We start from the raw sequence: 18,605 nt of genomic DNA, 5'->3' as shown, positions 1-18,605 counted from the left end.
ATTCTGTGAATCAGGACAGTTTTATGACCGATTTACATGGAACCCCAATTCTACATACAGCATTCCCTCTCTTTTCAGGAGTGTAATGAACCAAAGCACAGAACAATGGAGAATCCATTGTCAGTCTGGTATAGTCAAACTAACTTTCTGCTTTCTTCCTACTGTCACACATATATTTAATGTTCATACTCTGTTTTTTTTTCAATTTAGAAAATATTTCTGTCCTCAAATGTGGATTTACATAAAAAATTGTATGAAAAAATACATAAAACTGATGTATGGGTGGACTGCAATAAGAAATTTCTTGCATTACAGACAGACTAAGAGGCCTCTTCTCAGCAGATCTTTTCTGGAGATGACTGGACCTTGACGTATGTTTAGAGAATCCACTAAATAGTAGGTAAGCAACTGATGGTTTATACTACTTGAAATTCTTGTGTAGTACTTAGGATATTTTTAATTAGATGGGTTGCTATATAAAACAATAATAAAGGTAAGAGCCTGGCAGATTGGAGCATTTTCTAAGACTAAGGAATGATGTGGAACAAAGACTTTTGCTCTGTTATTAGGTCCGACACTTACTAGCAGTTTAACAACAGACGTGCCACTCAACTTGTGTGTTACTTTGCTCATTACATGACGATAGGTAAGATTTATCAATACCTAATTGCTGGAGTTGTCATGAAGTCTTAATAGATGTTCATTATGCAACAAGACTCTCTCAGGTAGGAAAGGCTATCAAAATGTTTTTGCAGCTAGAGGTAGTGAAAACTCAAGATTATTGACTCTTGGGGAAATTATGAAATTCAGGAAAAAAGAGCTTTTGTTTCTACCTGGAAACAGCAAAAAAACCCCTAGAACTTTCTGTACAACTGAAAATGTTTTTTCCATTCTGAGGGAAAAAAAAAAGTTGAGATATTTTATTTGTTCATTTGAAACATATCCCAGCTTTTCTGGAACTGCAGTTTTAGGGATTCTCCATGCTGCTGCCAAGAATTTAAGGGTAGCTGTTATCCCTTGGTATAGTGAGTGGATTTGGTAAACCATGACATGCCACCTTGAGCAAAGGTTCTTTGGGCTTTTTGGGCTCCTAACAAAGTCTGTGTATGGAGCATGCGTTTGCTTTGGAGCAGTGCTATGATATCTGCTTCTCTGATATCAGAGACCCCAAAGTTTTCATCATCTGAAACTGTGGGTTTTCAAAGTGCACTGCTCCAAGAGAATGACAGAACACATGGGCTGTCCTGGGGCCAGGCCACATGCAACTCACACATGAGCCAGAAACACAGATGCTTTGAAGAGTCACTGTCTTCCCTGCCGGCCCCATGGCAGGGCAATGGAAGCTCTGAGAAACCAGATTTAAGCCACAGTTGTCAGCACTTCCCATCTCCTTGCTGCAGCATGTCCCACCGAGCTCCTAGTGCTGTGTGGTCTCCTGTTAAAATCTTGGGGCAGTCTGAGCTTGAGGGAGTCTTGTGGAAGCCTGTTAGAGTCCTTGTAGAGTCTTTCGAGAGGCTGTTTGACCAGTAGGAAGGAACCAGGCAACGAGTCAAGAAAAGCTCTTTGGAACTGTGACATTTCTGTACTGAATTTTTATCTTAGGGCATCACAGTTTTCTTTGTTAGGAAAGATGTGTCAAGCTGTAATTACAGTTTTGGAATAGTGCAGCTTCAAGTCAGTGTGCTGATCTGTGTTAGACTGACTTCAAGGCAGCTCTGCCAGCGTTCCCCAACTCAGCAGCAGGCCCTTAGCATTTCTGTCTCCATCCTGAATTGTTGATGAGTGTTGCTAGAGAACCGTTTCACACAGCTACTGAATTTCAGTGCTCGTTAATTCTTTGTGCATTTGTGTGGAAGAAGTAAGCGATGCATGTACTTCATAAGCGTTTGTAAGGCTTCATTTGCTTGGAGATGCTTTGGGTGAAAGATACTGCAGGTGCAAAATAAGAGTAATAGAGGTCTATTGTACCAGAACTCATAGCAAAGGAATACTGTTATAACAAAATTCTTCGATTTATTGTACTCTGCTAAACAATGGGTAACATAAGGATATGAAGAAAAACACTCACTGACTTGAATTGGAAACGAGAGAACAACAAGCTCATCTTAGCATTGGTTACATAAATAAACATGGAGAAGAGGCTTATCTGCCTCTGGCAAATAGCTGAAATGAATGTTTCAAAATAAGACCTCTCACTCTGCTCAGCAGAAAGCATCCTATTTACATGGTTAGCTTGGCCTCTCCCTGATGCTCATTGTCTGGTTCAGAAGGGAGAGAGCATTATGTTTCCAGTCACCTGAGCTTAGCTGGGAAAGTGCATGACACTCACAAAGCAAGCCCAGATTGAATTTCCAGCCTTGCATATACCATCCCACCTTCTCAGCTGTAAAAAGGGATAAGGATTGTGAAGATTGCTATAGAAACACTATTGGCATCTTTACTGTTACAGCCCTTGGCTGCTTTTCCTGTTAGTCAGACGCTGGTGACCACTGAGACTATCCCCCATGTGAAAAGTAACTTGGTTTTATAATTGATCATGGTGGTATTGAGGTGATCTAGACTGAGAGGCCTAGAACCTGATGTTCTCTCTCCACAGAGTGATTCCAGCCTGAACACCTTCAAAACTAGCCTTGCTTCTCAGGATTTACAGCAGTGTTTAACAGGTACCAGCAGAGGAAGCAAGAAGGGAGATTAATCTGTACAATCTAGATCTGTGCTACCTGAACTGTGGGCTATGAAAGTGCCCAGAGGGGGTTTATGAAGCATACAAAAAGCTGAGCGATCAGCATCTTATTTTGTCCAGAGAGTGACTGTATAGGGATGTCAGTTCTGGGCTTTGAGTTAGGTCTAGACCTTCTTGTGAGGTCCAAAATTATTGGCATGATAGCTGTCCATCAGCTGGCCGAAAGCACTTACTTCATGGTGAACAGCTTGCCACGTGTTTTTGCAGCTCCCTGTTGCTACTCATCTACAAAAGGTATGGTCATACCACTGATATGGGAGTAGTACAGTCCTTTTAGCCTATTATCAATCCCTTGGGCATCAAATCCTATGTATCATGGGTTGCTAAACAGAATTCTGTGTGATTTCAAATGTAGATTGTATAGTATCAGTTTTTATGGAGGATTGTTTCTCATCGCTAGCAGCAGTCCAAGATGTCTTAAAGTCCAAATCATTCATTATCAGCATGCAACGCACTCAGATATATTCTGTCTTTTTCTCATCACGTCGCATATGGGATCTACTGTTGTTTCAGTGGAAAACTCCCCTGCTGAATAGTTAACAAAAAGCAGCAGAATCAACAGAATCAACCAGGTTGGAAGAGCCCTCTGGGATCATCGAGTCCAACCATTGCCCTGACACCACCCTGTCAACTAGACCATGGCACTAAGTGCCATGTCCAGTCTTTTCTTGAACCCCTCCAGAGATGGTGACTCCACCACCTCCCTGGGCAGCCCCTTCCAATGTCTAATAACCCTTTCTGAGAAGAAATTCTTCCTAATGTCCAACGTGAACCTCCCCTGGCGAAGCTTGAGGCTGTGTCCTCTTGTCCTATCACTAGTTGCCCAGGAGAGGAGGCCGACTCCCACTTCACTACAACCTCCCTAAAAGCAAAAACCTGCTTTTGATGACACAAGGACCATTTGTGGTTGTGTAAGTAAGCAGAATTTTTCTTATGCTCAGCTAAGCAAGTAAAGTTAGCAGAGAATTGTCTCTGGCATTATAATGGCTTTGTAGAGACCCTGATGAAAGGACTGTGCGACCCTGCGTCCCGGAGGAAGCACAGGAGACCCAGATCGTCACTGTGCCTCCCAAATGCATAGCCCTTCTTCCCCTAGCAAGACTGAGCTTCACTAGCTGTTTCAAGTGATGGAGTATGTCTGCAGGCATCTAGTTGGGTGCTTGGACTTTTTTCTTGAAAACTGTTAACTTAAAATCTGTTCAAGTATTTTCAGAATTAAGAACAGAAAGTGATTAAGCAGCTAAGGTTGTAATCTGTGAGTTTAAACTGCAGGAATATGTCTGTCAGCTAAACTGAAAGTTACCAGGGCATCCATTTTGCACCAAATAATCCAGCCTACAGTAAGGAGAGACATTCCTTTGCATGTCTGGGATGGGTTTATAACTGGGTTACAGTTAGCTCTGTGATTCTAGCTGGTTTGGTCTGAGGCCAGGAAAGCGGGATGGAGCAGCTCACATAAAAATGCAGTCTCATGCAGTATTATTTCATTCTTGGCAGTTCTTTTGCCTTCTTGTCTTACTTAGCTGTATGCAGAAGATCACTGACTCCTCTCTGACTGTACCAGTTTGCATTTGGAGGCTTGGAAGGATGGCTCTGGCTGAAGGACATATGAATCTTGAGCAGTTGTGGCTGCCCGTACCACCCAGGAGCAGAAGCAGAAAGGCAGTCCTTCATACAGTGCTGAATAAATCCATGAAGGAGCTTGGCAGAGAAAAGGAGTTAAAGGTTAATTAATCTGAACAATGGCAAACTAACACACACCACCTTCCCACCGTCCCTGCCATCAGATCTGAATCAGCTCTTCTGAAGTCTGGAAGTGCTTTCCAGTAACCCCCTTGAGCAACAGCAAAAAGAATTCCCATGGGAATAATCAGCTAAAGCTACCATGATTTTGGCCAGTTAAAACTAGTGGGCCAAATTCTGCAAGTCCTTCATCTGTATTCTTCTAAATTCCTGCTGGCATCAAAGGGAATAATTTTGCTTGAGTAGAAGGGTTGTGATTGTATGGTGCTGCTGGACTGAGTGAGTATACCTGGATCTGTTTGCCACTTGCCTGCAAGAGCACCAGCAACACTTGTCTGCCGCAGGAATGAGCAAGAAGCCATGACTGGTGTTTGCCAAGAGAAAAATCACACCAAGTGAATAGGCAGAAGGTCTTTTTGTGCCCCAGAATCACAGCTGAACTGTGATGATACTTTTGTGCCCCAGATGATAGCAGGTTGGTGGGTATAGCCAGACAGAAAGGGAGGCTTCGTGAAGCCCTTAGAACTAGCCTTGCCTGCTCCAGGTGAAGTACAGGATAGAGCTTTTTTCACTTATCGTGAAAGTGTGAGGGTAGATAGGGACTATGTCCATGGGAAATTTAATCTGAAATAATAGAAGGGAGAGGGGAAAAACTCACTACAGTGTAGAGGCAGCACAAACTGTGGCAATGCTCTGCTCCAAGCATCTTTATCTGGTGGTGGGCTTAGACTACAGTAGAACATACTTCCCCTCCCTCCTTTGATGCTGTTCTGTATATGAAGGGAGTTTGTATTCCCTGGAGGATCTTATTTCATTCAGCAGCTTCTTCAAAGTTGTAAGAAAAAAATGGTAGGTTAGTTGATTTGTTAAATATATTCTTTTAATTGACTCCTAGAATTGCAAGCTTCCTAGGTTTAAGGGTATCCTTTCTTCTTTGTTTACTGAGTTCTCTAAGGGATGAGCTAATTATATTACAGCAAGTTCAATGCAGCCATATGTACGCCCTGGGCAGGTCTTAAACGTTTGCTGAAAGGTATAATTGGTGGCTAGTTGGTAGGTGGTCATAAATTTACTGTATTAAGTAAGGATTCAAACATGCAGCTAAGTTGTGTCCTCTGTCTCCTCTCCCCGCTCTTGTGTGAAGATGGTGTCTGTGTTTTTTACTGCGGGCAGTGCCTGGCAGGGATCAGGACACTGCACTGAACACCAAAGCAAGCAAGATAATTTCCACAGTTGTTATCTGAGTGACAATGAGGTTTTGTTGGATCTTCCCCCGACCACCCTCATGCAACAATTGCTTCGTTCATTGTGGCTTCCCTATTTGATGTATTTTCCCCTCCATTAGCCCCTTTCGCCAGCCCACCACTTTGTCATACGTGCAAATGTCAAGTGGCTTTAAAAATGAATCAGAACATTATTTCTCTCACCCTCAGATATCCGATCACCTCTGTCTCTGTACTCGCCCTCTAAAATGCTCTCTGTAATTACTCGGTATGCGCTAAGTTGGACTAATTTAGTAACAGATAAGCGTAAAGTGAATTACTGGAACTTATTCTGTTCCTCAGCCAGATTTCAGACTTCTCACATCTCTTCCCTTAGTTGTAACAACTAATATGTTTAGTACCTCATCCCACACCATATTAGCATCAATGCCAGGATTTGGGAGGGTTCGCAAGAGTACTCATTCCTCATTTGCTCTCAAATTAGGCCAAAATGCTAACTTCATAGAAACAAACTAAACTCATTTTCCAGGAAATTAATCTTTGTGATTTAATTAATTTTCAAGCTCTTAAAGATATTTTTAATTAAACACTATATTATATAAAATATATTAAATTATAAAAATATAATTTAAAAATCTAAAAGTAAATATATTTTAAAAATTTAAATAGGATATACAAATATACACAGTTGGAACAGTTAAACCTTTCAGGATGTGTGGGATTTACTATTTGTATTCTCAACCTAATAGTTTGCCAAGGTGAACATGAATTTGCAAAACATTGTGGTCTACCTGAGACTTCTTTTTTAATTGCAGCAAAGTCTTAACCACCAAGTGTCATCTTCAGCTGCATGACCAGTATTCTTTACTGGAGTGAAATAATATAATGCTGTGGCTTCAAGGAGCTGTTTTGGTTCATTCAGTGAGCACGGATTTACTCAAAGGGCTCTGGAGGGTCAGAGAACTCAAACCCCATCTTTCCATCTAACTAGCAATGGCCAGCACGATATATACATTCCTCTGTCACATGATGTAATTACAGCTGGATGGCTATTAACCTCATGTAGTAGTTAATTCCCAGAAAACACAAGCAGAGATGTAGGGTTGAATGGAGCCTGAATTTGTTCAGAGACTTTCTTGTTGCCTAGTGAGCAGCAGTTTCAGGTAGTTCAAGGTGCAGGTGGCGAGGTTCAAGGTTTGCTGTTTCTTGCTATACTTGGTGCCATGTTTAGTCAGCTGCTGTGGGTTTGCACTATCATTTATGAGTGGGTTTAAGAGTGTCTGTGGCTCTGAGAGTGCCTTTGGGAGAGACTACATGGTTAGGAGTGGATATAACTTTAGGAATAGTCTTAGGAATGGACATGGCCTTGGGAATTGGTTTGGGAGAGATTATGGTGCTGAGGAGGACACATCTGGGGAAGCATCTGGGGCTGGGAGAGAGAGTGGGCTTGGGAGTGAATGGAGCTTTATGAATGCATTTGGAAGATGACATGGTCTTGGGAGGAGTACCAAGAGTGGGCATGGTCTTTGGAAAAAATGCAGTCCTTGGTGTGCTCTTGGAGGTAGTCTTTGGACTGACTATGCCCGAGGGTTTGGGAACTTGTCTCGCCTTTTGTGTATGTTAGGATTGGCACTTATGGCTTTGCTGGAAGGGCTTTCTTTGACCTGTTATCTGATATTTCCATGGCATCTTGCACCCACTGGAGGTCAGTCCTCACATAGATCTTGTGGTGTGCTGTAGTAAGGAACGTGCAGTAGAGAAGCAAAGCCAGGCAGCCATTACACTTCTGGTTTCTAACACAAGATTCACTGTAAATGTTACAATGAGACCTTTTAAATTAATTTGTCATCACATATTGCATACAAAACCAGACAGCAATACTAACTGTTCGTACATTGCGCATGAGTATAATTATATATAGTATGAGTATATATGAATATATATAATTATGCTCATGTGCAGTGTGTGAACAGCTGGTGTTGCTGCCTGCAACTGTGAACCACTCTGGGGAGTCTCATATAAGCAAATAGCTGGTGAACAGCTGGTGAAAGAGTTACTAAGCTAAAGGATAAAAGTACCTGGCAAAAAGCTTCATCTATGCTTAGAAGATAGGTATGTTTGTGGAGCAGCACTAAGTACCACTAGTGGGAACATCTCAAAATGTACTCCGAGGATAGATCAATAGGATAGGATGAAAACCGTGCTCCCTTTTTCTCCAAGTGGATAAACTGCAGTGGTTTTATTTTGGGTGCCAAGCTCCAGTGCTGTACAGCACCTGTAAATTCTGTATGCACAGCAGCTCCAAAAATGAACGTTAATTTGTCTTAAGGTAGGTATCCAAAAATAGCAGCCACCCCCTCCTCTCACAGAATCACAGAATCAACCAGGTTGGAAGAGACCTCTGGGATCATCGAGTCCAACTGTTGCCCTGACACCACCGTGTCAACTAGACCATGGCACTAAGTGCCATGTCCAGGCTTTTCTTAAACACCTCCAGAGGAGGAGATAACTCAAGGGAGCCAGTGAACTGCTAAAAGACTGTGACTTATTAAGGACTTAATGGCAGCTCCTTCATACCACTTTCTCCTGAAACAACTCCCTGTCACTCTTTTCCTATTTGTTACTCCCCTACCTTTCCCCTCACCTTCTCCTGTACTGGCTTGCCATAAAATTGGAATTAGCATCTTCTATAGATGCTAATTCAATTCAACCCCAATAATTTGGGTTGAGTAATCGATTAATTTTCTATTTAAAACATAAGGTTAACTTTCCAAAATCCACGTGGTGCATTGTTCCACAGGGATGAGAGAAAAAAATATTTGTATTTGCTGCATTAACATGCCTTACTTGTCATGTCTTGTACCAATATTTGGCAAAATACCATCACCAATGCCATAATATTTGTACACAGGTACCCAGTCCTCCTCCCTTTTCTTCTTCCCATGTAGGGTCTTGAGCAATCTGTTAAAATAGGTGATCAGCTGATTAAAACCTCCAGTGTAAAGCAAAGCAGAAATGATAGTCAGAAGGCATGTAAAAAAACCAATTAAGGAATATCCCAGCTCATCACTGGGGTTTAGGGATTGAATGTTATAGTAACAGTTTCCGGGAAAGCTGATTGTCATCGTAAACCCTTAACTTTCTAGTTTCTTAATTATAAATAAGCAGTGAAAAGGATACAGCTGCAGCTATGTGAAGTCATTGCCCAGGAAGTATACTTTTTTAAATTCAAATAGCCAGCGTGCCCAAAGGGGTGGGTAGTTGTCCTGTCTGCCTCAGAGTTAGTGAAGCTCTGAATCCTTACACAGGTTGAGGGTTTGTCCACTGTGCTCTCTGCTGTCTTTCCCCTGTGCTAAAGATCTGAACACAGCGCATCTCTTCAGCCCCTTTGGGAACTGTGTGAGTGGTGTGCGACAGAAGGGAAATGGCTGGCTTGTTTCCAGTATTGCTGCTCCCTGGTCTGCCATGTGTAGGGTCCTTTCTGGCGAAGTGGTGCCCGGATCTCATAAAAGGAGTCAAAGGAAATTAATGTTCACGTAACAGGCTGCAATCTAGCAGAGGATGAGCAGGTAGGGAAGCTGTGAGCCCCCTGCTCCCTACCTCACTTGGAGAAGAAATGGTGGGCAGCCAGGTGCAGGGAGGACATCAGTGCAACCACAGCCCCAGATTTTCAGATGTACCTTGGAGCCTAACTTTCTGTTTTTCTAAGCGAGATGTTTCCTAAGGATGTTGGAGAGTCCGGGACTATGGTTCTTACTTGCCTCCAACACATCAGCAGCACTCTAGTTCTTAATTTTGCACTTTCCTTTTGTGCGTGTGGGTGAAAAGGAGGTTTAATCATATTTTCAATTCTTTCTAAAGCATTTTGAGAGCCTCAGGGAAAAGTGCTAGGCAGGAGCAGCGCCGTTACAGATAAGCTTCCAGAATACACACAGTGAGAGATGACAAAAATAGCACACAACTGGGACCACAGCAAGGACTGGGGTAAGGAACAGTCAGGGAAAGACAGGGAAGACCCTGGGGTTTAATGGCTGAGTACGAAGAGATGTTGAGACCACTGATGACCCATAGTAATTAACTCCCAAGAAGTGCACAAGGATCATTACAGATCTTGCAAGGTATAACAAACAAGATGTAATTATTAAGCAGGATGAATTACTCTTAAAAATTATTACTAATCTTGCTATGAACTGTGATGAGGATGAGCAGGTAGAAAGTATTAACTGCTATGTGATGGTTAATTAATATATCCTCAGGTTGTGATAGTCCTAATTAAAAAAAAAAAATTATATTCACTTCAGCAAGATTAATTCCAGGATAAGATAGTACTGAGTATGAGCAAAGGCATTAAAATTCTGCCTGCCAAAAGCATGTTAGTTAGTTCTGGTCCTGGATGAATTTGATCAGTAGAAGCTGATGGTATTCATCTGAGAGAGCTTGCCATAAACATGCTTTTATAGGTGACCTGGTTTTGTAGCCTGCTGATAGTCTGATGATGCTGAAGGGAACAGAAGTGTTTCTGTTGTCTATAATATGAGGGACTGGAGCCATGAGATCAGTGATTCAAAATGAATGAATGCTAGTTTATCTATTGCCATACTCCAGAAACATCTTATCGTAACATTTCTTTCTACCTGTAAAGCTCTTCTTACAAAGTTTGTAGCAACAACTATTTTTTTCTAGTGTAGTTAATATCAAGAACTTCAGTAAGGAAGCATCACTCCGAATAATGGAGGCTCAGTAGCCTGCCTTGGCTCTGTTCTGTGGTGTGACACAGTCATCCTTCTCTTCCCTGCCTGAGCAGTAGCATTGCTTTAAAACCTGTCCTGTATAGTAAAAACTAAATGCATTTCCCTTTGCAGGGCTGAGCTATGACAAAACATGAGCCACAGGAGACAAATTCTGTCTGCAGACTTGACCAGAGCAGGGAATAGTAAAGACTGGCTTTTAGAGTAACGTGATCTTATTTGTTTGGAAGTGCTGTAGTTTCATGTGTATCACTAAGAAGTTATTTGTGATGAAAAGCCCATAGTTTAGCAGTGGTGCAGGCTACATATATGTGGTAGTACGAGACGAAGTTTATTCCTGAAGCCCCTCTGCCTATACCTCTCCTCCACCCCTCAAGCTCCTCAAGCACCTGTTTTTTCTCTCTCTGTCCAGAGCTCTTCCATGTCTGCTTCTGAGAATGTGGGGATCATCCTGGTGTTGTATGAGGTCTGACTTTTAAGTACCTAAACTTTTAAAGAGGTGTTGTCTGAAATGTGGGCTTTACAGCTGAAATATGGTGTAGAAAGTTCAGAATCAGGTTGCTTTTGAACAATCTGAGTCATGAGTTGGCAGTAGTGTCGGTTCTACCTGGCTTGCCCAAAAGTTCTCAGATTTGCGCTGTCATCTTGGTACTCGTTTCAACAGTCTCCATCTGCATTACATACAAACAGACAAATGTGCCATTTGATTCCAGGTACATAGTAACTTTATTGAAATTGAAAACCTTCTGTTAGTAGAATTTATGAATTTTTAAAATATAAGACATTTATGTATACATAGTTCTCTAGGGCAGGGAGTTCTTATGAGTTTGTGAAATACAGATTCCAGACATAGTTTGTTCTTGCTTATTCAGAGAAAAGCAAAGGAAAAAGTAAAACAGTTGTCTCAGGTTTGTCTCACATGACAATGGAACTGAAGTAAATTCACAGAGGTCAGTGGGTAGGATAAGCCTTCCCCAGTACAAGGCTGAATAGGGTTACGTTCATGGAGTTACACTGAATTGCTCCAGGTCATGCCTTGGTGAGAGTATCCATGCATCATCATGGACTGAGCTAATAGTGCAATACTGTGTGTAAAAATAGAAGGCCCAAGGATCATCTTCTGAATATTGCACTGATCATGTGATAGCCTGAAGCATGAGGTTAGTTTACTTATAGATTATATAGGTATGAGTAACCATTAAATTATATAGCACCTTCTCAAACCCAGCACTCAATGCAGAACATTCTGACCTCCATTACGATAGAGGTCTACACTCATCCAGCTCAGTGGGAGGTCATCTTCTTCCCTACAGTATGTGACACTCTCTGCCATTCACCCTTAAATGCTATAGTGGTCAGGACAGCAAGGATGAGAAGATATCTACATTCAGTTGTAAATAAATATTAGCAAGCATTTCAGAAAATAAACAGTGTAAGAGTCCAGCTGTGAAATGAAGAAGTCAGTAGACATTCAACCAGTGATGAACAGATTCTGGTGAGTTCATGTTTGTTCAGACATTTTATTGTCAATTAATAAAGAGGAATTAAAAGCAGATACTAAGGCTTTCTTCCCTGTTACATGCAGCACTGATGACGATTCCATTTAGTTGGCCTTAGATGCTTGCCTAGGACAGGATTATCTGCCTTTGGTGGTATTTTTTTGGTCTATTTTCTTTATAGCAGTCTGCACCCATTTCTGATCAGGGCTTACACAGATCTTGATACCTTTTGTGGTGATAAACCTATAGGAAGAAAGAAAGAAAGCAAACCAGACAGCCATTAAATTCCAGCCTTCAAACCCAGGTTCACTGTTCTTGGTTTCTATGCAGAACATGAGGAACAATGTGGTAAAACCATATCATGTGCCGGAGTTTGTAGTTGTTAGTTGGAATAACACCAGTTAGCAACATTAGTTCCCTATTTATGGTGTAAGCATGTGTGTAACGTACATGATCATTTGCATATATACTGATATTTAAAAAAAGAGCATACCTAGTATTCTGAGATTTTATATGAAATCATGATGTACGTTTACCTCGCAGGAGCAGGCCCCAGATTTTATAAAAACGCATGCTCGTGAGATCAAAAGACCAAACAAAGCTTCTAGCAGGAGTCAGTTACCCCAAACTCTTCCACATGATCTTTCCCTTTGGCTTGATTCAATTCACTGGACTTTTGACTGATCCGCCCTGACCCCTCACTGAGATTTTTCCCTACTTTCTGGACACAAAAGATTTGGCTGTTCAGTGAGATTTCTGCCAGTGTTTGTGCGCAGCATACATCTCCCAGCTCTCTGAGCACCCTCCTCCCCCTCTCCCCTCACTCCTTCAGCTGCCAGGTGACTGCTTCATAGGGGAACTGGAAGAATGACCTCAACTAGCCAGATTTAGTGACTTGGGCCATGAATTGTCTTCTGATGCCCTTTCCCTTTTCAGTGGTAGTGTGTTTGCATAGACAAGTCTGAAGATGAACTGTGCACTGGGTACTTACATGATAGCATTTACTGGAATTTGTTGCCTTTCATAACTGACAAGGTTTCGGATGTTCAGTTGCTTTGTAGACAGACTTACACAACTTAATCTGCGCATGGACTGACTTCCAATGCTCCCTAGAAGGGGAAAAATATATACATGTCAGAGGCAGTCAATACTATATTCATATTTAGCCATAATTACTTAATAAATTCCAGCAGATTTCCAGCTGTGGTTAGAACATGAGTGTCTCATGATGTACAGACACGATACCAGTTATACAAGAGAGCTTAAGGTATTTTTCTGATACATCGTACCATCTCTAAAGTGTTATTGCTATTTCAGTTAAGATACTAATCTTCACTCATTCTCCTGAACAATTGTTGAACAATTCTGCCCCGAGAGAGTCACTGCTTCCAGAGGAGAAAAGGTATTTGGCATAATTCATAATTAGGTCTGTATCATCTGCAAATAAGTGTCCATATGGAGTAGTGCTTAGAACTGGCACCTGTACTGGGTGGATTTCCAAATGCCATCTGAATGTGGATCAGTAATTTCCCCTACTTTCCAAGGGAAGGAAAGAAAAGCAAGGCTACTTGTTTCACACTGGAGCATTTTTAATGCTCCCAAACTAGCATTAAAAATAATGTTGAAAGAAAGGGAGATATATCTGCCAGAAGACTAAGTACTTGCATATTCGTGCTATAAGTCTGGTTTCATTGGCAATGGAGTGCTACTTAAATCCTCTCTTTCCTCCAACATTTTCATATATTTCAGGGTGATTAATAAAGAGGATTGCGACATCAGTGTAAAATTCTCTGGGCAGTTGTTACCTTACATGATGATAACTAAAAATGGGAGCTCATTTAAGTAAGATGGAGTACACGTATACATTAATGGAAGCCTCTGCTTCCTAGTTTCTGGTTTTCTCCCACCCATCAAAGCCAGGTTTGGGAAAGCATGAGGGGACAAACAGAGCACTGCTGTATTCTGACATTTCTTCTTGAAGAATTTATAGAGAAACTGGCTTGAGAAAAGTCCAAGAACTATTCAGGTACAACTTGCTAAATATAAAACCTGCTTCACATAATCTCATTATCTGTGAGCTTTTCTTTGTTTGAAATAATTGGAATAGCTGAGGCAAACACACATCAGCCTTTGGAGAAGCTGTAGCATAGCCAGTGCACGGGTGTTGGTAGAGTTACTAATTTTTGAGTTTTTGCTTGAAGGAATATCTCTTGTGATCTTGCTTTAGTCATGAGTAACATGATATATTTTTTGATGATTCATTACAAATATGTATTCTACTGCCTCACTCAGACTGGTTTCCAAAATGTGGCATTGAACTCAGAGATAGTCAAGCAATCCTTACTAGTCCTGGAAATATTCTCTCTGCTACTAAACTATCTCCAGGGAATGCATGCAGGGAATACCAGCAGAGCTTCTCTAAGCCTGGGAACAAAACCAAACTGCTCTGCACCTATAGCTACCCTTTTTTCTGGTGTGTGGTTTCTTTTTTCTTTATCGTTCTTCTTTTTCTATCCTTTTTCTACCCCTTGCACAACACCTCAGTGTGCTTTTTCAGACTTGGTGATATTTATGGCAAATTATACAGAATCAACCAGGTTGGAAGAGCCCTCTGGGATCATCGAGTCCAACCATTGCCCTGACACCACCATGGCAACTAGACCAGGGCACTAAGTGCCATGTCCAGTCTTTTCTTAAACACATCCAGAGATGGTGACTCCACCACCTCCCTGGGCAGCCCTTTCCAATGGTTAATGACCCTTTCTGAGAAGAAGTGCTTCCTAATGTCCAACCTGAACCTCCCCTGGGGAAGCTTGAGGCTGTGTCCTCTTGTCCTATCGCTAGTTGCCTGGGAGAAGAGGCCGACTCCCACTTCACTCCAACCTCCCTTCGGGTAGTTGGAGACTGCACTAAGGTCACCTCTGAGCCTCCTCTTCTCCAGGCTAAACAACCTGGAGAATGACATTACAAACTGTCAGTCTGTGATACAAAGCCACGTGTTGCAGAGATGAACATTAGTGTTAATCAACATATGGGAATGTAGTATGATCGAGCTCTAGGGACACTAGGTCAACATACTCAGTGTGTAGCTACATAATCTTGTGAATGCTTAGCAGGTCTCAGTTTGGTTTTGGTGTGGTTTGTGAAGATGCCTTTTCTGTGTCTTCCTCTTTGCATAGTTTTGTGGGTTTGCATATGGTTTGCATATGAGTGTGTTCTGTGATTTTTATGTGCTTGTTTGTGTGAATCTGTGTATAAGATGACATGGACTTATGTGTGTATGCTCAGGGTTTTCACATGATACATGTAGCCTAAATCCAAAAGTCACAGACCTAAACATCACTGTAGACAAACTTATTTAAAGCCTGGCTAATAAACATGGCTCATCTCAGTGCTCATAAATGGTCTCAAACAAGATGTTAAATTGTATGAAGTCAGGAAGAGAGAGAAGACATTGTATAAATCCATTGCTCTCCTTTGCAGTTTTTGTTCATAGTTTGCCTGTCTGTACCAAAATATTTGGCTAGAAACAACCGAATAGGCAATATGTGACACAGAACTGGAAGAACTTTTTAAAACAGGGACATTAGAGGAATTAAGACTATATAGTTAGAGAAAGACAAATAGAAAATAATATAATAAAAATACATATAAAAGTAGTATATCTGGAAAAAGAAAAAAGTACATCTTATTCAAGAAATATTTTTCGTTAAATGTTATTAACATCTAGAACTCATTGCTACATGGCATCAGGGAGGTTAAAAGACATTGTGTCTTCAGGATTTCATTATTTTAAGAGAGAGAATAATGCACAGAAACCCTTTAAGTATTCTAAGGCACAGAAACTCTCCTTGCATTAAGGTAGAAGCCAACCACTAATTGTCAGCATATCAGCATACCATAAAAGCTGCCTTTCTTGCAGTTCTGATCTGGATTTCTTGCGAGTTTTTTAACTTATGAATCAGCTCTGGCTGAGAATGCACCTGCAGTCTGATGAGCAGGATCCAATGTGGAGCAATTCCTCTCTTACTCTTGGGTTGTAAACTTACCTTTTACCGTGTGCACAGTGAAGATGCCAAGGCAGAAGATGACGAGAACAGCTGCAGCGTGGAGTTTCATTGCTGGTGGCTTCTTTGTCGAGGCAGAGAAGAAAGCGGCTATTGTCAGCCCTCTTTCACAGAGCTTATATATTGTCATTCAGTGGTCAGTTCTTGTGTTCACTTTTGGGGCGTCATGGGGGGGCTGACTATAAGTGGAAAAAATTGAGTGGCAGTACTTTTTCTGGTGACAGAGAACCACCTCCTTTCCCCCACCCGTCCTTCACTAGCCCCCCTGTGAAGGCTTTTCCTGCTCAAACCCTGCTGTGGTTGCGCTTGCTTCTGTGTTGCAAGTAGAGTTCATTTCAAGCTGCAAAAAGTGAGAGCTCTTGTTCTGTAGTGGAAACCTTTAATAAATGTTCCTGTCCTTTCACACGTCGATTCGGAGAGCAGTAGCTAAGCCGCACCACAGAGGCACGGAGTCGACATTCAGAGTTACCTCTTTGACCAATGGACCACTAAAAAAGGGAACTGTGAGCTAAAGGATGATGGAAACAGGAACGCCTTGGCTTTTTCCATAGTGACTGTAGATAGCTGGTCACTTCAGTGTGTAGCTTTGGAGGGGTATCACTCCTATTTCCTCTGTGTGGTGGAGCTTGTCAAAACTCTTCTGTTTTCTCCATCATTTGCTATGGCCAAAGCTGATATCACTATGTGCTGAGAGAAGGAAGAGTGAACACACTTTTACATGCAGAGCCAGATCCACTAGCCCTTCTGCCAGTCAGGCATAACTAAAATACAGTGGTTTCAAAGAGGAATACGAGTTTATAAAGTTGTTTTTTTGGGTGTGTGGGGTTTGTTTTTTTTTTTGTGTGTGTGTGGTGTGGTCTTTCTAGTATAAAGAATGGAGCCCAAGAAAGTAACCAGGCAATCAGAGAGGCACAATTTATAGGAAAGAAGAAAAAAGTTCATTGTACTTCCATGTAAACATGTTGATAACACGTCTGTCAGCTTGTTCCAACTGTACCTCTATCAAAAGCATCCTTTTTTGCGATCTGTGCTAGTCCTATTGCCCAGTTTTAGGTGTCGTTTCTATGTTGCAGTAAGGTGGTCTGAGCTACCGGACAGCATTACTACACGCCAGCAGTTTTGCACCTGCAAATATTTTTGAAGCAAGCTGCGGACGTCCAGGCCACACACGAAGCACCACCTGAGCTGGCATCATCGTCCAGAGCCTCTGAGCAGAAATCTCTCACACTTTACACTCTGGAGCACTTCTGTGCCTGGTAGAAAAAGCCATGCTTTGCTAGGCCCATGGAGACCAAGCCAGGCCTGGTGTGAATAGGTAAGCACTAGGCTGCCTGATGCCTGAGATTGCAAGGCAGTGGTGTAGAATAGCTGTCAGTAGCAAAGCCTGGAGCAAGCGTCCATTCATGCGAGTCTGAAGTTTCCCCTGCTCTTACCGCCAGGCCTTGCCTCAGTTGGTTACTTCCAGTTTTCCAAATTCTTGATAACATCAATGTAAATTGCTTTGCATGAGGAAACGCAGCATGTGGAAGTCAATTCCCTAAGATTCCTCAGGCAAATTAATATCGAGCTAAGAACTGAGCTCAAATACTTGACTCCTAGGCTGTAACGGCTGGTCTGTAACCTCAGGAACAGTCGATAGGTCTTGCAGGTAGAGAACACGCTGCTTGGTTTACTTGTATATACACATACATTCTATGTTCCTTTTGGTTTGATCCTTTCATCTTACATTCACCGTGCAACCCAGGGAAAAGCAATGGCAAAAGTAGACAGTAAGCAGGTGTAAGGTACTTGTTGCTTTACTTCAATGCCTGCTAAACCCACTTGCAACACTAATGTAGGCTGCAATGAAATAGAAGCCAAAGCTTCAACCAAAGGCCTTAAAGGACATGCCTGATGCCACACAGAAGAGTAACCATACTGACCTCAGCAGCACTACTGGGAAATCTAATGTTAAGTTTGTGTCCAAGCAGTGCAGCAGCCTGGTGTTTTGCTGAACACTGCCTGAAATCACTTCTTGGATGAGATAGTCTAACTTTTTGATACTTGGCAGCTTTGACATGCAAGATAACAACTTTGTCATTGACAGTAGAGAGAAGTTTTTTTCCCATTAAGATAGGAGATGCTCCTCCACTTCTGCTCACTGATACGGTATGTACATGTATGTATATACTCACTCTCTACTCCTTTGAGAGGAAGGGTCACCAGCTGTATTGAGCATGAGCCAGCTCAGAAAAAATCAGTCCTTCCCACAGAAGCTTCTGCAGGTTGTAGATTAATTCCCAAGGTGTTAGAAAGCCTGTTGCTGCTTCAGTTTTCCACCATTCTTAAGGTGGGATGGGAAAATTGCCCTGTGGCAAGTTTTTCTGCTCTTTGTAGTTCTCATTTGCTGTGGCCTCCTGGGCTGTCATTCCGTGTAGCTGGCTTATGTCCAGTGAAGTCTGTGTTTTGGAGAAGTGTTTTGTGGGCTGGAGTCCCACAGCCCTGTCTGTGGATATCTGGTGATCTCTGGTGTTCTAATGTTGTATAAGGCTCATCTTGCACATACTTTTAACAGCAGTGTGCACTGCCTCTGTGCTGTGGCA

At 41.9% G+C, this 18,605-nt stretch overlaps 1 protein-coding gene across 2 annotated transcripts; it reads right to left on the bottom strand.

Moving 5' to 3' along the window:
- Nucleotides 1-11,410: 11,410 nt before the first annotated feature.
- Nucleotides 11,411-18,423, bottom strand: LOC137673019 (cytokine SCM-1 beta-like). Of its 2 annotated transcripts, none has more exons than XM_068417493.1 (4): nt 18,198-18,423; nt 16,006-16,202; nt 12,948-13,065; nt 11,411-12,199 (listed from the first exon to the last, which is right to left on the bottom strand). In XM_068417493.1, the coding sequence occupies exons 2-4, from the start codon at nt 16,151-16,153 to the stop codon at nt 12,094-12,096; spliced, it is 372 nt and encodes a 123-aa protein (XP_068273594.1). In that variant the 5' UTR covers nt 16,154-16,202; nt 18,198-18,423; the 3' UTR covers nt 11,411-12,093. The 2 variants fall into 2 exon arrangements, with proteins under 2 accessions (XP_068273594.1, XP_068273595.1); XM_068417494.1 differs by lacking the exon at nt 18,198-18,423 and adding an exon at nt 17,457-17,533.
- Nucleotides 18,424-18,605: the final 182 nt, after the last annotated feature.

Source organism: Nyctibius grandis, chromosome 23 (assembly GCF_013368605.1).
Source record: "Nyctibius grandis isolate bNycGra1 chromosome 23, bNycGra1.pri, whole genome shotgun sequence".
Taxonomy (NCBI): domain Eukaryota; kingdom Metazoa; phylum Chordata; class Aves; order Nyctibiiformes; family Nyctibiidae; genus Nyctibius; species Nyctibius grandis.
The sequence above is the reverse complement of the archived record's forward strand: the minus strand, read 5'-3'. Positions and strand labels throughout refer to the sequence as shown.

Excerpts from the sequence above, each read along its gene's own strand:
- LOC137673019 (XM_068417493.1), bottom strand. The coding sequence starts at position 16,153 with ATGACAATATATAAGCTCTGTGAAAGAGGGCTGACAATAGCCGCTTTC. Across the intron at positions 13,066-16,005 it reads CACTGTGCACACGGTAAAAG|GGAGCATTGGAAGTCAGTCC; the intron begins GTAAGTTTACAA and ends TTCCCCTTCTAG. Across the intron at positions 12,200-12,947 it reads ATTCCAGTAAATGCTATCAT|GTTTATCACCACAAAAGGTA; the intron begins GTAAGTACCCAG and ends TTCTTCCTATAG.